The following is a 27,693-nucleotide window of genomic DNA, read 5'->3' as shown; positions in this document are numbered from 1 at the left end:
ACTTTTGTTTTTTTATATTTCCTGCAAGTTTTTTCCAAAATTATGAATGGTTTGTCATGTTCTGCACCTGACTAGTAACCAGTCCTGGGTGACCGATGTCAAACTCAAGGTCCGGGGGCCAGATTCGGCCCGCCACATCATTTTGTGGCCCTCAAAGGTAAATCATGTCGCCTTAATGTTTCTCACTAAAATTGCAAAATTTCTTCACTTTTAATAACGTTGATATAATGCAAGTATTATTATTTTTTACAATCGCCCTTTTTAAATAGTCAAAATTTTTTTTTATTGGCTTCTGATTTCAGAAGTGGTTATCAATTTGTTGTGTATAAAGTATGTAGTAATATGAGACAATCATACATTTCTATGGGTTGACATCCCTGCTCTTGTCAATTTAAGTTACAGTATTATGGATGCTTGTCTATATGTGCCCTAATTGACTGGCGACCAACTGCGATATGTTCCAGCTCACCTGTGACCCATTAAGCAGAATTTAAAAAAATGGATGGACGGAATGCACACTCTAGTCAATGTTTGCTGTGATTGTGGAAGTGGTGGTCAAAATGAATTAAACACTCGAAGCAGCTTGTTATTGTTTAAGCAAAAAAGAATTTGGTTTATGTAGAAACAAGCAAATGTTTTTCAATTGAATAGTTCCCTCCCCTGCAAAAAGAGTTAAAGCTAAAATAAAAAAAAAGAGAAAGATACATCCAACCCGCTGCACCCACGTCTGCAGAAAAAGGAAAACTGGTGAGCGCTCACAAAAGGGCAGATATGTGTACATATATATATATAGATATAAAATATAAAATCTGACATATTTTATATATATTAACTTGTGTTAAGGTTCAGTATTTGTCACTACACAGCATTAAGGTGGCGTGTCTGCTCATCTTTTCTTTTTTCCCCCCAAAAAATCCCGTTATATAAACCAGAGGCGTCAAAGCAAAAACAAACAACCAAATGTGAGGGGAGAGAAAAACAAAAATAGAAACAAAGCGACAGACAAAAGGCCTCCGCCACGGCCGTCCAGCTGTACAGCGCAGTGAAAACATAACTTACATATTAGCTCTTTTTTTCTTTTCTTTTTCTTTTTTTACACACGTACAGTCGTGATCAAGGCACAGGGATCTTTTCTACAAGTCATTTTTTCTTCGTCATCATCGTCGTCGTTGTCTTCTTCTTCAATAGAGTTGTACAAAATAATAAATTTTACAGTCTGTACAAGAATAATAGTCCAGCAGTAACATAAAGACACATGAAGCCAGAGGTGAGGGTGGTAATGTAGGGGGGGGGGGGGGGTTGGGGTGAAGGCAGGAGGTGTGGGTGGGGCTGACTTTTAATGTGTGTACATATACACACACTCAAATATAAATATCTATATATACTGTATATATATTTAGTTTGGATTTTTCTTTCTCTTGTTTTCTCTGGTTTGCTTCTGTCCTTCCTCCCAGAAAATTGTGGCGTCCCATCAGTCCACCCAAATTCAACCCCCCTCAAAAAAAAATCATTTCTTATCTTCTCCAGCTCATGATTGTTGGTCAGCACGCAGTAAATAAACAAACTCTGAACAGACTTTTGGGCCTTTAGGAGATATTAAAAGTGAAGTGTTTTGTGTGCGTGTGTCTTTGTGTTCCTATGTCTTCTTCCTGCATCCAGGTTCTGCCGAATAATGGATGCCGATTGGGCTAATGGTCCTGGAAGGGAGGGAAGGGATCAGGAAGGCGGGAAGTGGGAGACGAGGAGCGGGTGGTCTTGTGGGAGTCGCCGCCATCACAAGAGCTCGTACTGCCGTAGGTGCATCCTCTGGATGATGTCGCGACAGTCGCTGAAGACGCGCCGGATGTTTTCCGTGTCCACGGCGCAGGTGAAGTGGGGGTAACAGTAATGGTGGCCGTCCCCGCTTGCTGTGCTGATCCTCTGTGGGCGGGGAAATGTGCTTAAAGACACAGTCGGTGTCAACCGCTCCGAATTTTACACGCTTTTAAATGAGATTGCTTAAGTAGTCAACCCCCCAAAATTTTTTTTGACAATAATATGTTAAATGCAGTTCCACTGTTCTAAATATGGTATTCTGGTCAATTTTGCGTTAGAGGAATATGAGTTAAGCAGCAAAATCCAGCTGTTTTTATCCATCTCATGAGGCGGCCATTTTGCCACTTGCTGTCGAGTGAAAATGACATCACAATGCTCAGGTCTCAGGTGACAACCAATCACAGCTCGGCTTCAGAAACCAGGTGAGCTGCGATTGGTCGTTGCCTGAACCCTGCACAACTGTGATGTCATCTTGAGTCGACAGTAAGTGGCAAAATGGCCGCCCCCTGAAATGGATAAAAGCGGCTGGATTTTGCTTCCTATTCTACAAATGTAATATTAATCAGAATGTCATGTTTAGACTAGTGAGGTCACATATAACATATTATTGTCAAGAAATGTTTAACTCATTCACTGCCATTAACCACTATAGACGTCAAAAATTCATTTGAACTATTTCTATTATCCAGCCATCCATCCAGCCATTTTCTTAACCGCTTGTCCTCACAAGGGTCGCGGGGGTCGCTGGAGCCTATCCCAGCTGGCTTCGGGCAGTACTGGTTGCCAGCCAATCGCAGACTATTTCTATTAGTTTAACATTTTTTTACCACTTTTGTTAACAAGAGTATGAAAACCTAGATTTTTTTTTCTAGTTAAGTCATGCTATTAAAAATTGTAATCGCCTGACGCCCCTAATTTTTAATCATCTTTTCTAAAAATAAAAATAAAGATTACATTTAAAAAGTATATATATATTTATGTTTAAAAAAATAAAAAAATATGATCGTAATTACTTCCCTAGTTAACTCACGATTAATCACAAATTTTATATCTGTTCTAAATGTACCCCAAATTTTTTTTATAGGTTTTCATACTCTTGTTAACAAAAATGAAAAAAAATTTAAACTAATAGAAATAGTTCAAATGAATTTTTGACGGCTATAGCTGTGAATGGCAGTGAATGAGTTAAAGTTTTCTTCCACTTTAAACAGTTCGGAATTATTATTATTTTTCATTGGAAGGCTCCTAAGAATAGCACAAAAAATGCATGTGTTTCAACAACAATAACGCACTGAAATGTGCCAAAAGTCTTATTGCTTATAACCAAATAACAGTCAAATCAAAAAGTGCCAGCAGGTGGAAGACAATGAAGGTTGAGTGAGGCGACTTCCAACAGGTAAAACCTGAAGTGTGGACATACCAGAAACTCATCCCGTATGAAGTACTTTGCCCTCGTGACGCGTGGATCTTCGCCCGGCTCAGGTATTGCTGTTGGACAATAAAGCCGTAATCATTCGTGTTGGCTAAACACTGTTGACACCAGTCTTACTGAACCGGCTTAAGAGTTAGTTTACTTTACCAAACTGAAATAAACATTCTCAATCAAACAACTGTTACTATGCAACACAGAACAGGATGCTGAAGCTCCAGGACTTGGAAGAGATTCATGTTTACCGGATTTCCACAAATAGTAGCTAGGGTTTGTTTGCCTTAAGTTGTGCAAATGCATTTTTGGAAAGTTAAAAAAAGTTATACAGTTATATAACAATTCATGTCAAGCGAAAATGAAGTTTAAAACACAATATTTTTGTACTTTATAAAAACAGACAATCATAACAATTAAAAATAATGTAATGAATTAAACAGTGCATCACGATTTCATGCTTTAAATAAATTCAACTTATCGTGTGCATGCCTTTGCTACCAGGGGGCAGTATAATACAGACATACATAATGCATAAACATACAGTAAGTTTCACATTAAGTGACTCAGTATACTGCAGTATTATTAGCAACTTTTCATGGAAGATAAGGAATACATGCCTGTGTGTATTTTATATTATATTGTTTGTGTACAAGTCATTGCACTCTTTGTGTTTGAACATACAAAGCTTTTCAGCATCCTTTAATGTAATCATTTCCTGAAAATGTAATAAAACTTCCACTTAATGTGATCAAAAATGTAATAAAATCCAATAATGTAATAAATTCATAAATAAGGTAATAAAAAAAAATGCATTTCAGGAAATGATTACATTATTGGTTGCCACATGCCCACTTACGATAATACTAAAACTCTGAGGTAACAGTTAATTTATTACATTTAGGTGATATTATATTAAAATGATTTTTTTTACATTACAGGGAACAAGGCATTGATGCTAGTTTCATTAGCCTGGTTATGGCATTTTATGTTCTGTGTTTGCATAAAACTAGCATAAGTTATGTGGTTTGGCTAAGAATATTAAAATGTTACTTAGAACATTGCCTGTACTCTTAACAGGTTTTATGGTTTCAAAGTTACATGATAGAAACAGTTTATAATTCTGGAACAAATTAATTCACCTTATTTATTTATTTTTTAAATAAGACAACTTATTAAAAAGTGATACAAAATTTTTTTCCTGACCTGAATGGATCATATTTGACTTTAGAGGTCTCATTGCAAATTACACTTTCAAATTGAAGAGAACGCCAACTGTTCCTTATTGCCACATTTGTGTATCCAAGACTATTTCCTTCTATGAACTGTATTGCAACTCTCCTTACCGTCGTCAGGTGTCGTGTAGCGTGCAAACTCAGGAAAATACTCCTCAATTTTGGACTTCCCTGCCAAGACCTTCTCGGCGAGGAGGTCCTGTTTGTTCAGGAAGAGGATGACGGAGATGGTTCGTAGCCACCTGCCGAGAGGAGGAAACGACAAACAACCTGACATTTTCGTTGCCGCTGATCAAAGACTATTCATAGAGTGCAGCTGGAGCAATGCATCCAGACCTGTTGTTCCAAATATTCTTGAAAAGATTGAGGGCCTCCTGCAGTCTATTGGTCTGATTGTCCTCTCTGATCACCATGTTGTAGCTGCTACTCGCCACCACAAAAATGATAGCCGTCACGTCTGGAAGCACAAAAAATATAAGATAAGGATCACAAACCCACTGAGGAAAGGGCACAGCAAAGGGAAACGATAATCTTACCGTTAAAACACTGGATCCATTTTCGACGCTCGTCCCTCTGACCACCCACGTCGAACATACTGGGAGGGAGGGAGGGAGGAGAGAAAAAAAAGAAAAGAAAAAAGGAGTTGAATTTACTCTCAACAAATCTGATCTGACTGTGCTACTTCCTTTCAACTGTTAGGCAGAACTACTAACGCTTTCTTTTTCCCCAGAACATGCACTCACTGAAAATTGACTTTGTCTATTTGAAATCTTGTCTCGAAGATGCCGGATGTCAGCACTCTGCATCTCAGCAGGTCCTGAAACACAGGTTGAAAAGTTGATTTGAAAAGTAACTTTTCAATGCCACGTTGGGGTAATTGTTTGAATGCTCCGGGACAAATCTTACAATTACAATCAATTACTACTTCCACAAATAGTGACCAACTTTCATTTGTACATTTTCAGACTAATATTTAACAACCGTGTCAAGTGAAACTGGACTTTAAAAAAAAAAAAACGGATTAACATGAATAAATGAAGAGTGGTGAGTATGCCTTCCTCGTAATTTTAAGGTTCTTGGTACGAATCTTGGCTGTTGCTTTTCTGTGTGGGGTTTGTGACCTTTTTGTTGCAGTGCCATTGGATTGATCTCATGTAAAATATATGCCTTGCCTCAATAGATGTTGAGAAACATAGCAGGATGGCCACTATTTGAAGAAATTGGGTATTTAAGAGTGCACAACTACCCTATTGATATTTTAAAAGACAACTGTTATCTCACCTGGTCGGTTGGCGTGTAGTCGTGTTGTCGAACCACATCGACCCGGTCCAGGAAGCTGCAAGAAGCAGAAGCAAAGAGAACAGATTTTTAATATCACAGAAAATCTACTGTGCATGTTGACAACAGCAAGAAGACGCCGTTGTCATGACGGCCACCAGGGGGCGTGTGCTGCCATTCACAGTGCGATCAGAGGCAGCAGCTCTGAGTCACCAGCAGCATTTCTGTGTCAGACCAAAGAGGAGAGTCAATGGAGCCGCTGTAGTAAGAGTGTGTGCGCGTATGTATGTGTGTTTTATGCTCGAAGGGTAGGTATGCACTGCCTACAATGAGCACCAGCGACTGCGTGTTAATTCCTTTGAGCTATACTGATGACAAATAATGGAGCCAAGAAAAAAAGTGTAGGGGACACTAATTGTTCTGTAGTTCACATACGCCAACATCTGATAACGAAACTGATATTTGCATTCACCTCCATATTCTGTTAACGCTGAATTTAAAGCGGGCACACGCATATCGAAAATCAAATTGCTGTATTTAAAAGGATACTTGACTCATTGAGCCATTTTCAAGCAGTAAAAAGTTGATATTTTGTCTACAATTAATTTGATAAATATTTTCATGTACAATTAATACCTTTAAAAGCACATTTTGCTACTTGCTGTCAACTGAAGATCGCATCACATCGCGTGTGCTCAGGAAACAACCAATCACGGCTCACCTGTTTTCTGGGTTTGGTCATGTGACGTTAGCAAACTGAGCTATGATTGGTCGTTACCCGTTTCCTGAGCACGCATTTTCATTTTCAGTCGACGGCAAGTGGCAAAATGTGTTTTTAAAGGTATTAATTGTACGTGAAAAATAATGAAGTTTCCACATTAATTTTAGACTGAAAATGGCTAAATGAGTCAAGTATCCCTTGAAAGTATTTTTTTTTTTTATCTACCTGATCTGCTCAGAAAGCAGTCAGGCTGACAATCAAGTTTGCCACAGCTTATTCAGATATACTAGGGCGCCAGACTTTGTTTTTTACTCGGAGCACATTGGCCAATTTACTTGCACCCTTTAAAGTTTTAGGGTTGAAAACTTAAAATGCTACCATTTAGTGCAATCTGGAGCCCTGTATACTTTATAAAAATTCTAAATAGAGCAACTTCATATGTCTAACTGTTAAATACTGTAAATATGTGATAAAGTTGATAAAGCATTAGTGAATTTATATACAAATGCATCGAGTAAATAATTTGTGAATGTATCCTTCCCAGAAAAAAAAAGGAACTTGAAAGAAAACATCCGTCTCAATGCTATCCTGATGCCTGCAGTTCTTCCAGGCAAGAAAAAGGGTCATGACCGCCATTTTCGGGGGCAGGTATGCAACCCCCGCTGAGGTGAGCAGGAATGTGGCAGGCAGTGGTGAAATGTGACAAGAGGGTTGCAGGTAGCACACGAGTAGAGTGAGAGTGAAAGGGTGCTAGGTTAGGTTAGGCTAGGCTAGGCTAGCTGCTACCCCCCCCCCCCCCCGCCCCCTTACACGTGAGAGTAGTGGTTCTTGAACATTCACTAAAAATTGTAACTAAAAATGTTAACAGCACTCAAAAGTTAAATTTAATTGAACCGTACTCAAGAAAAGAACTGTACTGGATTAAAAAAAAGTTTTAAGATGCTGTAAAATAATGCATCGTTAGAACAATTAATTTAGTAATTATTTTGTGTGCCACTAGAGGGAGCCCATATAGCACTGGTGTTAATTAACTACATCACTCGTGGAAGTGTCATGTGCAAGATGAGCGCCAAAGAGCATCCACTCATTTTCTTTAGTGCTTATTCTTGTTACGTTAAACTGGATTTGACTTTTGGCAAAATAAGTGAGGTACACCCTGGACTGATCGTCAGCCAATCATAAGGCACATATAGACAAACAACCAATCACACTCACATTCACACCTATGAAAAATTGACAATTATTAATGAACCTAACATGCATGTTTTTGGAATGTGGGACCTGTGATGAAGCCGAAGTACCCGGAGAGAACTTGCATACACAACACAGGAAGGCCGACGCGCCGATTGTAACCCAGAACCCTAAGACTGTGGAGCAAACGTGCTAGCCCCCTAGTGCGCCGTGCTGCCGCCAAAGAACATAAACACGATAAAAGCAGCTGGAAAGAAGACACGAAAAAAGAAAGAAAAAAAAACACAGCCAAGTCTCCATCTGCATTCTTGTTTATCCCCAGCCCACACACGCAGGACAAACACACCTCTATTTTTTCTTTTCTTAGCGCTTCTTGCTATTAATAGCAATATTAAAATTGCGGCTGCTGCGGTAACAGCATAAAATAACCACCGTATTTACATCACAGGATAAAGTAGCTTTTATTTTTAGCTTAGAGCGTTGTACTTTGGCTTTTATCTTTTTGGATGGCTTACAGGCTAAATAGAAACTTAAGTCTTCACAGAACTCTAACCCATTTAGGGAACGTATCGACAGTGCTGAAAATATGTATTTGACCACCTGTCATAAAGAGATGATCCAGCATCTTGGAGGGCTTTAATGTGGACTCTTTCAACGGCAGAACCATTCTGAACAATGATTACTTTCAAACAAAATAAGAAAATTTTAATAACCAAATTTGAGCCAGCTCGCTGAAATTAATAAAAAATCAAATCACTAAACAAAACAAAAAAAAAACGTTCAGGATCACAAGTAAATAACTCACTTAATATAAGAAATGATCATGTGCTAATGGATCAAATGGTCTGTTGCAAAGTGCAAACCTCTGGTTTAAATAAAGAATGCATGCTTCCCTCGGCAGTAGGAGATGTTTATGTGCTGGACAAATTAGAAGTAGAAGCTACATAAAGTTGCCACAATTCCTCCTCCCCTTTAAGCGTCAGAATGAGCTCAATAATAAACATTTATCCATCCATTATCCGAACCACTCATAAAACAACAAAATTACAAATAATAATAAAGTTAAATACATATGGCCAATTAAAGTTCAGTAAAATTGTTCTGACAGCAATAAAAAGGTGGGGAAAAAAGAATGTTACTTATCTTAAAATATATTGAAAATTAAATAGAAAATAGAAAAAAATAGAAAAAATATATATAAAAACAATTAATATACATGTTGCTTATATTATTATATTATATTTTAAATAATGAATGTAGTAATCACAAAATAAACACATATGAACGTTTTAATTAGCGGATCTAGGAAGGTATTGATTCCACTTGACAAATAATGCAGTACTGAATAATAGAATTTAATATTCTGTACTGAAGTCCTTTTTTTAGTGCTTTGTAATTTAAAGACATTTGACTGACTTTGGGCAATGAAAAACACACCTTTTAAGATTTTATAATGGAAGTATTTTTATAATAGTAAAAACAATCCATTTAAATGAACCATTTACACATCAAAAGGGATGCACACACACACGCATGCACACGCAGTGTGTGCGTGTGCGAGACAGAAAGAGACTGAGCGAGAGACCGAAAGAAAGAGCGAGAGAGAGGAGTGAAGAAAATAGAGAGGTGGTTGTGTCTGACATTACAGCGCAGCTCTAAAAATAGCTCCCTGGCGCCCTGGCCTGCAGCTTGGTTGTCATGGCGACAGAACCACACGCTATAAATAGACAATCGGCTCCAAATCTTGTGCGACTGGAGAGAGGCCAGCGAGAGGGAGAGACGGGACGAGAACAGGAACGGCGGGTAGGAGAAGAAGACTGGAAAGGAGGGAAGCGGCAAAAGCGGCTCAGCAAATGCTGAACGAACACACATACGAGAAACAAGATAAGATAATAGAAGAGAATTTCTGCACATACGGTACATGCACACATCCAAATGTTCAGAAGAACGTTAGGCGATGGAGGCCAAGTCCATCCTCCTTCCTTGCCAGCATGCCACATCAAAGGCTGCGGCTGGATTTACACTATGCTAAGTACACAATTCCGATTTAATGCCTATATATATATAAGATTTGTTCCCCCTTTTTTTTCAAATGACATATCCAATATGATCATGATAAGGAACACATATGCGCATGCACAATTGCACATGGTCACCAACTGCAGAAATATGCCAAGTCATTTTGACTAAGTAACTTGCAATAGTACTTGATAACCACTGATGGATTGGAGGCACTCCGTTTTTTTATAGTGGGGCTGGGGGAACTCATGCTGGATTCTTAAGTACGTCACTAAGCGCCGTAAGAGCCACAAAATGTTTTTTAATAAAAAACAAACAAACCTGAAATCAAGAAATGATGCATGCCTTCTCAGCTATTATCTTCAAATATATATAATTCATTTAGAAACAAATCTCTGACCTCTACTTAATCAGATCATAGTTATTTGTGCTTCCACTGTTTAGAATTACAGCAGTCATTTAAAAAAATGTGTTTAATAGTGTTGTTTGTGCAGACAGGGCTGTGTTTACGTCACTGATCGGCAAAGTTTGCATTAACGGGGTATAATGATCCGTGCGCAGATATCCGATACCCATACCCATATCCACATTTGGAACAGGCTTGATTCATCATTCTGATCTGACAATATCCCATTCCATGTCTTTTTTTTTTTTTGTATTTAGGCTTAAATCACTGTAAATCCAGCCTAACATACGGGAGGCATTTTGGACAAGAACCAAGGTAATTATCTTTTGGGTTAAAAAAGAAGAAGCTTACTAGTCTAGCAGGAGTACTCTAACACAACACAAATTATTTCCACAAATTCTGGTCTGATTCGAATGAGGTTTGACCCTACTGAGTGCCATTGGAGCTAAAGTTAAGCTACACGCTATGCATACGACCAAATAAGGCAACAGGAACAAAAAAAAAGTACCAAAATTACAGCAACTACTTGTTTACACTAGCAGTCGAATAGCGGCTGCATGAGATACGTTCAGGTACACTTTGTAAATGGACACTAAGTGAATATGTTTAGGGCTGCTCGATTATGAAGAAAAAAGTAATCATGATTAATTTGGTAATAATTGAAATTACGATTAGGACAATCATTAGATTTTTGGTACAAAACAAGAAGATGTTTAAACATGCAAAAAATATTAAAACAAATACATTTCTTTGAAAAACTATAATTATGCAAGTTCCTCTTGGACCAAACAATATGTATTAAATTAGTGATTTTAAAATAAAAAGGTGAAAATATATAAATTTAACCAACTAAAAATTAGTATTAATAATTTTATTTTTGCTTACGATTATGCAGATTATGTAATTGTGGAGTGCAGAGGTGGAAAATCCAGCTCCAGAAAGTAGAAACCCTGCCACAGTTTAGCTTTAGCCCCAGGTTTTAGCTAGCTCCATTGGTGTCCATTTACCTGCTAGGGAACTAGCTAGATAGCTAGCTAGCTAGCATCAGGTGCTAAAGCCAAACTGTGGCAGGTTTTTACTTTCTGGACCTGGATTTGCCACCTCTGTTGGAGTGTAATTGAAACTGTAATTGAATTTTGATTCATTGCAAAGCCCTAAATATGTTTATTTATTTCTGCACACTATTAAAGATATTTGCATTGAAATGCTTTAGTAAACACACACACACACACACCATACGGTCACAGCTGTAAAAAAAAATGTGTGTGTGTGTGTGTGTGGGGGGGGGGGGGGTAATATGGGATTTCTTCTATTAGAGTCATGATTTCTCCCAGAAAACTTTGCTCAGCCTCCCTAGATGACAACCACTATTAACAACAGAAAGAAACATAACTAAAAATAATCCATACAGTTAAAAAACTAAATTAAGAAAAAATCTATGCCATGTTAAAGCATGCAGGAACACAGGTATGTCGTAAATAATGTAATTGATCCTCACACAAGCTACTCATGACAACCACCATCTTGCACAATACAAATAATCAACACCGGCTACAAACAAGTCATAGGATTGATAAAAAATAATAATAATAATCTTTTTTCAGGATTGGGTAAACCTGCATGCAATCTATTACCATTAGAAATGAACAGAGCGTCTAGAAGTAATCTACAAAGTCAGGAAAGTGTTGCGTAATGAAGCGACGGCACACCTAAAGGGGGCTAGTGCAAGTGTGGAAAAAATTGGGGGTGCCGTGACAGCTCTCGTGTTGATCAAGGGTGGACGTGTTCATCTAATGCCAACAACCTTCCATCAATAACAGCGAGGTTGTCCCTCTCCCGACACACTCGCTCCCTCTTTCTCCTCCTGAAGCCCGCCTGAGCTGAAAATAGCTTCCCCCTCGCTCGTTCTCTCTGCTTCTCCGTTTACATAAGTACACAGAAGGAGGGGTGGGGAGCGGCGCACACTTCCGGTCTGGCCACCCAGCCCAGCATCGGATCCATAACGGAGAGGAGGAGGAAGAGGAGGAAGGCATAAGGAGGAGGAAGAGGAGCGAGCGCAGTGAAAAATGTGGGCCTTTATCGAGCACTCTGTTTCACTTTTCCATTGAAGCACAAATTATATCAAAAAAAAAAAACTGAAATCAGAGCGGATTCACACGGTGGCACCTTGAGCTATAAGTGACGCGACTTGAGATATGAGCGGTCAACTAAATTAATTATTTAAAAAATGAGAATGAATTATTTTACTGTTAAAATTTTACATACATTCCCACATAGAAGCAATACATTAGATTAAAAATAATTTTGTGTTTGTCAGGGTTCATAGTTGCATTTTAGTTTAGTTTCATTTTACTTTTGGAAGTCAACGAACATCACAGAACAGACAGTGTTCAGAACACCCCCCTTGGTGGAGGTAATTACATGCGTTTGAGGTGACATAAATCCTTTTCATTGAGACAGTTTTTGAACAGTCTTTTTGGACAAACATCTGCGGCCGTGCAACGCAGACAAGGACGCGCAAAACACACAAGAGCCACGGAAATTGGCAACCTTGCGCGCGTGTACGCTGTGAGCCTCCCTCTGCCTTCAATGTGCTTCATGTGACCAGCGCATGCTCTCATGGGCAGCACACAGCGGAAACATTTCATTAGGATATCGTCAAAAGGACGGTAATAATAGACACGACTGTGACTGTAATATTGTGTCACTCGTTTGTGTCTTGAAATTATAGTATGATAAAAAATAAAAGTGAAGCGAGTCAATAAGTGAAGAGCATTCCAGAGAGCAGGATTCAGGGTGAGCTTGTCACAGCCATTCTTTTTCTATTTCGTCCTCATAAGAGTTGCGGGTGGCCTGTAGTTTATGCCAGCTGATTTTGGCTGAAAGGACACATTAGAATGGTTGCCAGACAAACGCCAGCTTGGTAAATGCCCTTAAAGGCCCTGTAAAGCAGGGGTATCAAAATCAACTTATGGGGGGGGGGGGCCTCTGGAGATAGCCTGGGCTGAATTTACAGTATTCCATAAAAGGGGTGCAGGTATTTTTTTTAAAAGTCTAAATAATTAAATCTTCTCAATCTTAATAATAACGGTTTAAAACATTAACGGTTATTCAGAACATGAACAACGTCTATCTTTTCCTTCCACCTGGTGTCACTTCCGAATTATGTTTTGCTAAATGCTGCCTAAGCTACGGTAGGCCATGAGTGATTTGAAAAATTTAATAAAAATACAAAACACGCCGGACAGCGTCGCGATGTGGGCCGCACTAACATTAAAATTTGATGTCAAGTATAAATAATTCCGCGGTCCGCAAATGGCCCCCAAGCGGCATGTTTTAGACCACTGTGGTAACATGAATTCTGACATTTGTTTTTAAATACATAATGCATGTCTGAAGATAATTGCTGAAAACTAGGGCAGATACAGATGCCGATATATATATATATATATTAGGGGTGGGACTCTTCGAATGCCTCACGATTCGATACGATTTAGATTTTTAGTTGTGCGATTTGATTCAGAATCGAATTACGATTTAAGAAAGATTTTTGATTCAAAATGATTTGATTGACAAGGATTTTTGCTTCAATTTAAAGATGTTCAAGGAATCGTAATGATCTACTCCAGTCTGACTCGTTATATATATATATATAATGATTTTGGGGGCATTGCCCCTCTTCACTGTATAAGAACCTGAGCGCCTTAGTTCATATCTGTGGGGTAACTGCGACGTGCAGCTGGCTAGCTAGAGCTAGCTATACCTACACCCTGAAAATTATGTTAGCAATAGCTTGACATGAAGACACACTAGAAGCCGAGACAAATCAAACATGCCACGAATGCCAATTTGTCACTTGATGGCAGCAACGTATGAGAAACAAGAGGACGCAGGAAAAATAACACAGGTCCAGGCACAAAAGTTCCCACCTTGTAACCATGGCGATCCGCACCACCCTGTGACACATTCACAAGCCTGTCCTGATGACAAGTAGCCGCATTAAAATTAACACCAGCTGTGGAGATGATTCTCAGTCAAGCTGCAAACATGCTGCTGCCGCTGTAAATAACTTTTCCTCAAAACCTCGGCTGAAAATAGCCCCAGACCAAAGGCACTATTAACCCGCTTCACCGTGCCTTGGCTGTTAAGTCTACTGGAACGCAAATCACTGTTAAAGACGCCGTCTCCGCATAACACAAGATTATCTTCAATGCTGTGCAGGGAACTCAACAACGATGGGGGAAAAACTCCTACTTGAATTCATCTGAAAGGCTGTTTGTCGATGCCCGCTAAAAAAAATAATAATAATAAAAATACAAGAGCAACTGCAATTTGTCAATCAGATTTATACTCAGTTGGTTATCAAAGCACCGGGAACATCTTTGTGACCATGACCACCTGTGGCGGAGCTAGGGGGTTACAAGGGGGCGAGTGACAATCAAATGAATAACAGGAAACTAGAAACACGCCGATTCCACGCCATCAAAATAAATCCCAATTATTATTGACTCATCCGGCCATCCCTGGTGAAAAAGCAAGCCTGGTAAGGCTTTACCAGAAAAGAACCATCACAAGACAAACTGAACTGTCCTGGTGGAAACGAGTCTCGTGTTGATAAATAGCTGTCACCTTTTCTTTGGTACAAACTATTCCAAACAGTTCGTCATACCGTCGTCAAGGTGGCACCGCACTCACGGCCGCACTAACGAACCTTGACTTCACGCTTATGCAAACCAGGCAGCCAAACACTTCGCAGTGCGTAGGTGGAGTGGAACTTGTGTAGAAGCGGAACTTACTACTGCGCACAGTCGATGAGCTGATATTCATTGGACCTTTCCCAGCAGGCCCGCACACCATCGTCCTGCCAGAGGAACTTTGAGTGGTCATAAAACTCCTGCACAGAAAAAGACAGAGGGAAAGAAAAAGGATCTGGATCAATGAGGTGAAAATGACTTCAAGCAGGGTTGACGTTGCAGGGCCTCATATTTTGAAGACTTATTAGACAGTGGCGAGCTAACGGCAGAGTAGCGGAGCTCTGGCAGTGGCAGGAAACAGAACAGGTCATTGGGTTCATGAAGAAACCGAGAGCTTTGTGCTGACACAAAGATGGGCTGTCACTGCACAAGAGCCTATCTCCTCGCTAAGATCTTCACATGCTCACATACAATGCGGGGGGAGCACAATTAAGCCATTTTGAGGCCAAGCACTAATGTGCACTTCCCAAAAAGACTTTTCCCAAGTGTGGTAGTATTCTCTAGGGCCCGACCGATTAATCGGCCGATTCTTGCCCTTCAAACATTGTCCAAAACAAATCGGCCAATTGGACCAAATGGCCCATTATTTTCCCCTTAAAACATTATCGGGAAAAAAGCGAATTTTCCGACCCTGTGAAAGTACCCTAAATGCACCATTTTGCTTCTGTAGCATTAGCAACTAGCAAGTGTGTAGCGTATGTTATTCTGTTGTCTCTGCGCGTCCTTTAAGCTGTTGAATGACTTAACTGTAAAACTAAACGCACGACGATAAGAATTACATCCACTGAATCTTTAAATAAAAAACATGCTTCGATTTTAAAACATCGCTAGCCTAGCGCTAATGCTGTAAAAGCGAAGGGAAAATCCCATTAAAATGCTAACAGGGAGTTAGCATCGACTTTGGGAGTGTTTTTCCTTCAAATAACGAATATTCACACACAAATGTCGTGGGAACACATACCCACAGGTAAGATAACACTACGCACAGACATAAATTATTCTCAATGTGTGAAAAACTAGTTATTTTAATAGAATTCAATCGCAACTTTCTTCTGCACTCACTTTAAGTGTGTACAGCATGGATGCACGGCACCACACTGTCCCCAAGAGGCATTCTATTCTTATTTCACTTTCTTATTGTTTTATTTTGTCATTGTCCGTTTAAGTTAAATTTAAATAATAATTTTATGCATTAAATATATATTTTTGAATAATCGGCAGATTAATCTGTTATCGGTATTTTATGTATAAAAACACTAGGGTTGACAATATAAAGTACACAATACCTCCCCGTAAAAAATTTGAAAATTATACCAGACATTTTTAGTCAGGGTACTTCTGCGCCATTTGGCAGAAATCTGTGAAGTCTGTGAATGGACGTGCAACCTGACTGCGCCATGTTTGACTGTAGCACAACAGTACGGCAAACACAGAGGGACATCACCTAAAACAGCTACAGAAAATATACTACAACTCCCAAGAAAACAAAACATTGTACATGGAATTTGTGCTAAAATAATTTGGTATTTTACTTGCCATTATTATGCTTAACAGTCACTTCCTTGTCAATTTCAACCTCGACCATGACAGTAATCAGATACTTCAAGTTTGGAGCTAAGCGATTATTCACTGCCTGGCAGTGCAGGCCAATCTTTCAACATCTCCATGACTCAACAACATAGAAAGAAGCATCTGCTGTTGTTAAAAAAAATAAAAAAAGTATTTTCACATCTGAAAAAACATCAAAATGCTACACGCTTTATCTCAATGTTCCTCCCCCGCTTAAAAGAGTCAACCAGTTCAACTGGTTTCCAGTAGGCCCTCGGGCCATGTGAGGGGGGAGAAGGGTGAGGGAGGGAGGGGTAGAGAGAGAAAGAGAGAGAAAAGCCAGGCCAATCAGGTGGATAGCCCTCCGACGTGCATTTGAATGAATATTTAAAGATAAATTAATAATACTGTTTTTAAACTCTCCACCATATATTTCACTGACCACAAATGTAAGCGTCGCGTTATCGTTAGCTTTCCAGTCAAGACCCATCATCAGAAAACCAATGCAATGATAACATTCCAGAATAATATCCATTTGAAATTTCAAAATAATCCAGGAAATATACACAGAACTCAATTTTTAGAAAAACCTGTCTGCAAAAAATACATTTCAAGAGCAGCACGAAATCTCAAGAGTTATCTTCCAACAAAACTCACTCATCAAATCTAGATTACAGGCCTCGGTCCAGGTGGCGTAAAGTGGGATTAACACTAGAATTAAAGCAAGATTAACAGGCCAGCACAGGTTTATGGATGACCTAATCTGGTACATCCTTTCTAAGCAACCCCCACAAATCATAAACAAGCCAGCGATGTTCGCTAGTTAATCCCTTGAGTCCCATTTGGAGTCATTAGAGACAATCGACGTTAATAGGAGCTCTCAGGTGAGAAACTGATTCAATAGACAGCCCCCTCCAGCGCCTGATAATTAGCGCATCACTCGGGGGAGCGCCGTCTAATTCACCTGCAGCACACCTGTAAGGCAACACCACTTTTGAGAAGCATTTTCAAATGTATTCTATGACTTTTTCTTGGTTCTGGAGTTGAAGGTTGCAGGTTCAAGGCTGGCTGTGGACATACTTCCAAGCCTTAACTGAATTTGATGCAAAAAAACTCCACATTGCCATCAATTTTGGTACACACACTTAGGCCTTTAAATGTGTTGCACGTGATTTTCATTGGAGTAGACATTCTCTTTTATAAAATTTAAAAAAAGTCTTTTTAACAACGTTTTGCGTCACAGATATTGGAATTCAAATTGAAGATGTTTGAGAATTTAATTTCTTGAGACGCATTTTTGACTCTACGCCCAGACTTTCGGGACAATCTGCACAATGGCGATGCAAACTCTTCTCCTTGTCATTTTTTACTGTGGTGAAACATTTGTTAGATAATTTACACAAATAATACCAGCAACAGCAAGAGCTTCTGTCTGTGATTGTGTCTTTTATCAGAAGAGTAGGGAAAAAAATGCTCAAAATCGGCCCAATTTTTGATTTTCGTGTACCTCTGCATTAGCTGTTCTTACCGATGAAAACTCGAAATCCTTCTGGTTCCTTTGGTGGAGGACATAGTTGATACGCGGTTGGTTAGCGGGGCAGGCAAGCTGGCATGGTGGCGTGAGCGTACTCATGGCGGACACGATGGTCTGGGTGGGGGACGGCAGAGGTCATCTTTTGAGCCGAAATTCCTCAACAAATTCAACTTTTAAAAGTGCTTGTCTTGTCTTACCTCTATAGCTTCTTTAATGTTGTTTTTAATATCGTGCATTTTCTGCTTTTTCTCCCTGTGAACAAAACACAAAACAATGTCATGAAAATAACCTCCCCCCCAAAAAATCTGACAATTTACTCCAATTCTGGCGTCTTAATATACATGACATGTTGCTATAATATACATATTTAGGCATGACCGATAACTTGAAAGGACAATGATGAAATAAAACAATAAGATAGTGAAATAAGAATAGAATAAATTAAAAATAATAGCAACTGAAAAGACTGTAAGAACAAATACTGACTGTTCCTGTGTTTTGGCCTCTTGGGGGCAGTGTGGTGCCATGCATCCATGATGTATGTACACACTTAGTGAGTACAGAAGAAAGTTGCGATTGAATTATATTAAAAGTATTTGTTTTTCACACATTGGGAATAATTTGTGCATTCGTGTAGTGTTATCTCACCTGTGGGTATGTGGTCCCACAGCATTTGTGTGTGGATATTCATTAATTGAAGGAAAAACACTCCCGAAGTCGATGCTAACTTCCTGTTAGCATTTGAATGGGGTCCTACCTTCGCTTTTAGCATTAACGCTAGGCTAGCGATGTTTTAACAACGAAGCATATTTTGTATTTAAATATACAGTGGATGTAATTCTTATCGTCGTGTTTTTAGTTTTACATTTAACTCCAACTGATGTGTCATTAAACAGCTTAAAGGACGCTTAGAGACAACAGAATAACCAGAACAACATACGCTACACATTTGCTAGTTGCTAATGCTCCGCAAGCAAAAATTGTGCATTCAGGGTACTTTCACAGCGTCGGAAACTTCGGTATCCTTCGATAACATTTTCCAATTATAATTGATTGATTAAATAATCGGTCGGGCCCTACATATTACTGAGGATGCATCAAATGGTAAATGGACTACTTTTTATATACCGCTTTATCTACACCATATGGTGCCCAAAGCGCTTTACAATGCCTCACATTCATACAACAGTGGTCGGCTGCTCTTTGACACGGTCACCAGGGGTGAAGATCAAACCCACAACTTCACCTATGGGAGACGACCACTCTACCACAGAGCCATGGCGCCCCCATCAATACAAACTGGTAATAATGCGCCGGTACTATGAAACATTTTGCCAGCCGACTAACTGGAAGATGAACTCGATCAATCACTTTATTGTGTACTTTTTGGATTTTCTGTATCCAGCGTCAGGCATTTGTGTTTTTGAACAAGGAGCACGGGGCTTACTTGGGCTTTCGAGGAAAGGGACAATTAAAAATAGAAAAAAATGTGACTTTTGTTTCCGCTGCATCGACGTGTTTCAAATTTGAGGAAACTCACAAGATGAGGACCTGCAGCAATGTTTGCGGGAAAACACAAACAAATAGTGCTTTCTTCTCAGGTCATGCCAACTATGACTGATGACTCCCAAACATTTGGTTTAACCATGATGCTGACATGAAGACAAATAAGAATGAATTATTTCATATGAGCCAAATATTACATAAGGCTTATGTCATCACATAAGATAACAACACAGTTGTGCGTTTTATGAGGATGCTTGTGATGGCTTCTTGTAATAATGCTGTCCTGTATGTAACACTCTAGTTCCTGTCTTTAAGGCAACTATGTTATGATTCCACCTTAAGATAACAGCTTCAAGATCATGTTGATGTTCCACGTGCTTGCAGATCTCTATTCATACCACGGCTACACTTGATGATCTACTTTAACAGTCGAAATATCAGTGGACAAGCCAGGAAACCTTTCCCAGTTGTGTTAGCATACATGTCACGTCTAACGTTTTTTTGGGGTTATTTTTAGAGTGCTTTTAAACATATCAGTAGGGTTTCCATCAACCCATTTTTAATTTGAATTTTCAAGAAATGCACAAATAAAACTGAATGGAAACGCTAGAAATTCGAAAAAGGGCCCAAAATACGCAAAAATACGTTTTTACACTTAGAGGGGGTACATTTTGAAACACATCGAACAACGGAAAATGAGAATTTTGGCTATGGAAAAACAGGTTTTGCGAATAACCGCTGGCAAGACCGGATACGCGTAGCACGTTTTGACCGCATATTACGTCACACGTACGTTTTTAGTCCCAAAGCAATGTCGGACGGTAAAGTAAGGTATGTTTGGGGGTGACGACAGAAATATTTTTGGAATTAATTAAAGAAGCAAATATGAATGCTATTTTAAATGGAAAACAGAAAAGAAAGGCTACGGTTTATCAAGAATTACAAAAGAAAACTCATACGACGTCACCGTACAATTACTGGTGGATCACATCCATATGGTGTATACCGCCACCTACAGCGGCGGAGTCCCCTCTCAATATTCGTAAAAGAAGATAAAATGGAAACGGGCATAAGTCGCATGTCCGTTTTGCGCATTTTCAGTAAATTGACTGTAAAGTAGGGTTGAACAATTAATTGAATTCAAATTGTCATCGCATTGTAGTAGAATGAAATTTTCAAATCGCAAAGACTGCAATTTGGAATACAAAACAAAAACTTCTGCTTTATTTCTGTTGGTTGGTCTGCTTTAATTTGATATATTTGTACAGAATATATATATATATATATATATATATATATATTTTTTTTTTTTTTTTTAAATACAGTGTCTGTCTAGTTTTGTCTACATGTTTACATATCAGAATTAGATTTTTTTTTAATTTATTGTTCAGCCCTGCTTGAAAGGTATACATTCAGCTTCCTAGAGTAAAAGCCTTCACTTGCTTTATACGGAATATAATCATGTGGTGTGAAAAGTTCATCATGCATTTTCCTACGGAGGAAAAAAAAAGTCACAATTTGCAAGCAGGTGCCTGTGGACAAAATGAAAATAAAAGTATTATGACAGTAAGCGAATGTAACTTACTCTGCATTGAAGCCATTGACGTGCAATATTCGCATCTGCTTGACTATCGTGCTCTTCCCGGATTCGCCAGCCCCTGGAAACAGGAAGACGACCGAGAAACTCAACACTGGGAATGTGGAAGTAACTTTGAGATCAAGACCAGTGGTCAGCAACGTGCGGCCTGCAGGCCAAAATTGGCCCTCCGCCAATCATATTTGGCCCACCACGTGGCAATGGGGTAAATTAAATAATAAAAGATAATTTTGGGATGTCACAATATTCACGATATTCACGATATTAAAAGTGCCTCCAAAAATGATGACCTCGTTTCCGCTTAAAATTGAATTTTTATGCAGCATGTTGCTCTGCGCTGCATAACCAAGAGACCATGTGACCACATCACATGAAATACACTGATGATCATTGGCTGACTGGCCCGCGAGACAGTACTTCGGTGAACTGTGTGAAAACGGAAACTACCCGTGTACGCTAAATGGGTTAAGGAATGGACGCACATTAATATTAAAAAAATTAGAAAGAATCAATGTGAACCAAAGGACACCGATTATGGACACTTCAAACAGTGACTGTTTAATCTCAATTTTGAATGACTTCCGCTAACAAGATTAGTTGATATTTCATTTCATTTGTTACTTGACTATTTTTATACGAGTGTTGCCTTAAGAGTTTTTCTAACTTAACTTGAATTTAATTTTTGGACTTAAAGGAACCACTTTTATTAGGCAGTATCATATTTCCAATGTTAGAAATAAGAAATACATGAAACTACTGTCAAATTAGTGAACAGATCATTTCTTACTCGACAAGTTTGTTATTGCTCGACAAGTTTGTTATTGCGAGCATAGCATGATTATTGCTGCTTTCATAAAATAAAAATAAAAAATAAAAAAAAATTATTGCTGCAGCAACAATACCGCTTTGGAGGTATACAAATGTAAACATTGGATGGACGACGGGAACAGTACGGTAAAATATATTTGAAGATTTCTTTTTGAGAAAAGAAAAAAAACTACCGTGGAACATGAACTTCCCTGCAAATACAGTGAAGTTTACTGCAATATTGCAAGTTTTCCCAAGATATTGCAATAATTATTGCATTGTGATCAATACCATGATTAGTAGTTGTGTGCCAAAAAAATCAATTCTCATAAGAATCGCGATTCTCATTTAGTACGATTCAGAATTGATTTTAAATGTCCCAAAATCGATTTGATTTCAATTATTTTATACTGTCTTGCCTTTGTCCGTGTGTGCCTTTATTTGGAGCGCTGTTCATGTTGTACTCGATTTGGCCACTTAGGGGCAGTGTGGTTCCATGCGGTCTGATACACTGTTAAGTTGTAGCCACATTAGAGAGTAGAAGGAAAAAGTCACAATTAAGTTATTCCAATAAAAGTTTGTTTGTTTTTGCAGCGTGGAGCCGTTCTTTTGAGTGATTAAAGTTCTGCGAGTAGCTCGCTAATTAGCATTAGCGAGTCAGACTGGAGTAGATCATTACGATTCCTTGCACATCTATAAATTGAAGCAAAAATCATTGTCAATCAAATCATTTGGAATCAAAAATCGTTCTCAATCGAAAATAGATTCTGAATCGAATCGCATACCCAAAAATCGGAATTGAATCGTAAGACATTCAAAGATTCCCACTCCTAATGATTAGGGATAGATAATTGGTGCAGATATTTTGACATTTTGTTTTGACTAATATTGGTATAAGCCCTTTTTTTTTCTTCCAAATCTGATGGCCCATAAAAGATCAATTCAGGGAACTTTTTTTTTTCCAGTTAACTTTATAAAACGCTGATGATTTTGGGAACTCTGCACCTTTTCCTTTTGTTTGAAATTGAAACAATATATGTGAAAGTTTAACATGTCAGTTATTTTGAAATTTTGGAAGAAAAAGTATTTGCTTTAGAAAACTAAATCGGGAGCTATGGTATTTACTTGTTTAAGTTTTCATTTAACTTTTCAAGACATACTGATCGCTATCAACACAATAGGGACGGAAATAAAGGGCAACCGTTTGGTAAGAAAAAGCCCATAAAATCCAAAACACTAACAATTGATTTCATTTTTTTTTTTAGAGGTTGAAGTGGACGCGAGTAGAGATGTGCATGTGAATTTTGGTGACGATTCATGGAATATTTGTGCCATCAAGTGATATTTAGCTTTCGCACATGTACAGTTGCACAACTGTATCTGCCGTGCCGTCCTGCCAGGACATCTGATCCATGTCCTCTTTGTTTTCTTCTACGATTTGCATCTTTGTGATTAATTTCCCTCACAGGATGAATGACAGATCTATCTGTCGTTCTATCTGCATTCTCCATTTCTGTACTGTCGCCGCATGCACCACAGAGAGAGACGGAAAGCTAACTGCTTCTCTCAGAGACGCTAAATAATCCCTGTTTGTCCCGGCATTACAGAATACCTTTACACACAGGTGTCTTTCCGCCTCTTTTGTGGCCTTGACAATACGTCGGACAACTCTGTCCACCTCAGATTTAAAAAAAATAAAATTAAAATAAAAAATAAATTACAAAAAAAAGATTGTGGGATCTTTCATGCGTACTTCATCAGCAAACACAGTCAAATCTCTTCTTGTGGACCGTTTGGCAGAGTGTCCCTGCTATTAGTTAAGAGCCAGGCGCTCAAATCCGGGATCAATTTCAGATTAGGACAAACGGGACTGGGCTAATCCCAAAAGTAACCCTAATTTGCCTGAAGTCCGAGCGGATTAGTGGGACAGCGTCCTCGGCGTGGAAGATCCCACTTACAGAGAAATATGTGCACCTCAGTAATGGCAAGGGACTATTTTATCTCGGGGAACAAGCAAGAAATGAAGGTTGGGGTTGCTGATCCACTATGTCAAAGCAGCGTAGGCCTGGAAGTCGTCCACCGCTGGGTCACTGCAACTGCATTCATATCAACACCTACACAAGATCACGCACGCGGAGGCATACGCTTGATGACGAAGCTCACCTAGTAGTAGAAGCCGGTGAGTGGCGCGGTATATCTGTTTGTCTTTCTGGAGCTGCTTCTCAATTTTCTTGTTGGCTTCTCTCTGGGCCTTCTCCTCATTGCGTTGGTCTTCCGTCTTGCTGTTGCCGAGACAGCCCATCTTCCCTCCCAAAAAAAAAACACAACTAAAAAAATAACCAGGGCAGGTAAAGGGGCAAAGGTAGGGGTCAGGAAAATGGATCCTAAATTCCGAGACGGGCCCAAGAGTGGAAGACCCGGCTCAGAACGGGAGGCATCTATGGGGATGATGGATGGATGGATGGATGTGGCTATTTACTGGTAACAAGAGTCAGGACAGCAGAGCCGTGTTTCCACTGTAAATCCGCAATGAAGTCATCAACGCTGCTACGAGAGGATGTGAAATGGACATGGATGAAGACACACACCACCACTTCCCCTCTCGATTTTGCCCTTAATTTTCCTGGCAGACCATCTTGGCTCGATCCGTGTTATGGAGAGGGTGGGCGAGTACTGTACAATAAGTTAATATTTCCTCTTGGGGCTTCACCGGAGCGCGTCGTCGTCGATTAATTCTCGTTTTGGGGTTTTTATTTCATTAGATCCTTTCGGCGTCAACATGCAAGAAGACCCCCCTTGAAAAAGGCCCCTTTCTCCGCCGTCCTTTTTCCTCGCTCTCCTCTCCGCCGTCACGTTAATGTGCGTTTCTCCTCACATCGGCGGTGTATTTTTTTTTCTTCTTCTCCCCCCCACTCTCTCCTCTCAATTCTTTAGGCAGCTGCGTGTCCTTGAATGCAGCTCGACGTCCAGGTGTTTTGCGGATGGCAATCCCCCGCTTGTCAAGCTAACTCGGCGGCTCGTACTCCCCCGTTGCTGGACGGTGGTTACATGTGCACCAGACATGGAACCTACCGCTGTGTTTTCAAGCCCTCATCCGAGCGTAGACGGCTTTTTTTGGGAGGGGGGGAGAGGTGGTTGTCGTTGTTTGTTACAGCCGAGGGGGGGGGGGGCTGCTTATCTGCCTGTTGCCGGGGACCGCTGGCGTCTTTAGACACGTAATTGTTCCTCGGCGGCGTCGCTCCGCGTTATTTGTGCCCCCCTTTTTGTCGGAGAATTGCACATTGAGATAGATAGCGTTGAAGAGGTGGGGTGGGGCAAAACGGCTCTCACGGAACCCTGGGAACGACGGACGGCAGTGAAGTTTTCTGGATTGTGTGATAAAGGTTCCGGCTGTACCTTTCACAATAAAACCATTCCGTTCGTCCCAGACACATTTTGTTCTCATGTAGCTGGGATGTTCTATCATGATTCGTAATATGGAAAACTACTTACAACATTGAATTATTATTATTATTGCGATTGCTATTATTATTTTTGTCATATTAAACATAGTGAGGGTGGTACGGTGGTGACGTAGTGTTAGTGGTTAGCACATCCGCCTCAGAATTATGAAGTCAGGGGGTTCGAATCCAAGGTCAATTCTTCCTGTCAAGTTTGCATGTACTCATCATACTTGCGTGGGTTTTCTCCGGGTGCTCCAGCTTCCTCCTTTATAAAAATAAATAAATAAAAATATATATGCTTTTTAGGTTAATTATAAATTGTCATAAATTGAATGGCTATCAGATACAATAGGTGGTGCTATAGACCCGTCAGAAATCGGTGTCGCTCCAGTTAAAACACTCCATCATTTTCTATGACATTTTAAAATATATTTATAAATTACTTTCTCAGCCCCGGTATCGGTTTAGCCCCGGGAGAGAGAGAAAATAATCAAAGAAGACTTGCCTGTTGTTTGTCAATATGTGCCCTACGATTATTTAACTGATTGTTTAAATTGCCTGAACTCTAAATTAATCCGCGATTTATAATCCGAAACATCCATCCATCTATCCATCCGCGTTTCATCACTGGTAGGGGCATTTCTCGAACCCCAAGTATTTTAGTTATTATGTTAAGATAAGTAGAATTTTGATGTTGTTTGGTAACATTCATGCTGGACATGTTGTTAGTTCAAGTCTTGATTCATCTCTCAGAATTTAGCTTGCAGTAAAACTGTGTCCAATTATTTTTATCTTCTCCTTAATACAAGAGTTGAATCAGTTTTAGTTTTACCAGAATTTTTTTTTACGCAATCTGTATCAGTACTTCCACTGTAAGAATAAATGAAGTATCCAAAGTCCCCGCTGTGCTTGATTTATGACATGCGCTTTTGTTTTGAAGTGACGCTTGGACTGTTTCCAGTTTTTGTCTTACTTTGACTTGACACATCTGGTTTGAAGCAGGGTTTGAATCACATGATTGCCCTGAGTGTCATTGAGCTGGAGGTCCACAAGGTGGAGGCGAGCCCTCTTTTGAAGTCCTCCTCTTGTCAACCTGTCCATACACAATGTATCAATCAATAACCGGCCACTTGTATAAAAAATAAACTTAACTCATTCACTGCCAGCTATTTTCAAGTAGAGTTTCCCACATTGCCAGTTATTTTGGAGCATTTTAACTGATTGTTCAACACCCACAGAATATTGTGTTTGGTTACAAATTATATTAAACACCTACCAAACTTCATCTTTCCCCAGAAAAAAAGTACGTTTCTACATTTTTGCATTATTTAGTAGTAGGCAGTAAAATGTGTTGTTTTTTTTACAAGAAAATAAAACAAAATTGTTTCTGACCAAAAGCTTACAACATTCACTCATGAACTGCATACTGTTTACATGTACATACTCTGAGTGTTTAGGTGCCTGAAAAAGAGCTCAAATGGATGGATATATCACACATGCAGTTTGACTAAAATCACAACCTGACCCACTTTTCTCAAATATAAGCCATGCACCTCTAACTTCCTTTCAGTTTTATGAAATCAAAGGGGGGAAACCTATTTGGTTGGATCGCTGTAAAAATGAATTCCCGCTCTGTCAAACCAAGAACTCGATTCATTTTGAGGATTTTTGGTCGAAAGGTGATTGAGAAAGAATTTGAGCATGTGTTATTCATACAATAAAACAACATTTAGAGTTGAACACAATCTGGCTGTCACTGTTGCAAAACACTTTTTTTTTTTTTATGATTTGTATAGTTCAACAAAATGAGCAACCAAGTAAATCGGATCTGTTTTGTTTTTTTTTCTTCTGAAAATGTGTCGGTGAGGAAACCAATTTGAGACATCATTGCTGAGTTACAGGCTCCGAGACCTGCCATTTTGAAGAGGCTCGCCTACCGGACTAAACAGAAGCACACTCTTGTCAAAGCAAAAATGAAAGAAGAGCTGCAGTGTTATCTTAGATCACCGTTAGGTAAGAATGTTACATAGCATTAGTTTCTGGCAGCACATACTTAAGCAGCACAGACTTTAATATTCAGCTAAATTGTCAACATGCTGTTTGAGTTTGCACCACTGCACAAATAGACATTGATGACAGGGGGGGGGGGGGGGGGGGATTCAGTGGATTACAGATGAAGTGCTGCTTCCACAAGTGAAAATGCAATTGCATATGTATGGGCGTTGACTCCATGGGGATGGTTAAATCAAATTAGTGGTGGCTTTACGATTACATTTACATTCATTTGCAGCCAGGACTTAGAGTGCTGCGAGATTTGAACTGTTTGAAATTATGAAAAATGGAAATACTACGTCTCCTTTAAGTCACATAATAACATTCTTAACTGCCGTACATTTATTAAGACAATACTGTATAA

At 39.3% G+C, this 27,693-nt stretch overlaps 1 protein-coding gene across 1 annotated transcript; it reads right to left on the bottom strand.

Moving 5' to 3' along the window:
* Positions 1 to 575: 575 nt before the first annotated feature.
* Positions 576 to 25,189, bottom strand: LOC147167440 (guanine nucleotide-binding protein G(s) subunit alpha-like). The gene is made up of 12 exons (XM_086087473.1): positions 23,998 to 25,189; positions 21,016 to 21,088; positions 18,122 to 18,176; positions 17,919 to 18,038; positions 14,885 to 14,982; positions 5,755 to 5,809; positions 5,217 to 5,290; positions 5,010 to 5,068; positions 4,810 to 4,930; positions 4,585 to 4,715; positions 3,236 to 3,303; positions 576 to 1,920 (listed from the first exon to the last, which is right to left on the bottom strand). Exons 1-12 carry the CDS (start codon positions 24,134 to 24,136, stop codon positions 1,774 to 1,776), a joined length of 1,140 nt encoding a protein of 379 aa, XP_085943599.1. The 5' UTR covers positions 24,137 to 25,189; the 3' UTR covers positions 576 to 1,773.
* Between the last annotated feature and the right edge of the window lie 2,504 nt (positions 25,190 to 27,693).

Source organism: Leptonotus elevatus, chromosome 10 (assembly GCF_054856555.1).
Source record: "Leptonotus elevatus isolate MCC_2025b chromosome 10, RoL_Lele_1.0, whole genome shotgun sequence".
NCBI lineage: Eukaryota > Metazoa > Chordata > Actinopteri > Syngnathiformes > Syngnathidae > Leptonotus > Leptonotus elevatus.
This window is presented reverse-complemented; position numbering and strand designations above follow the sequence as displayed.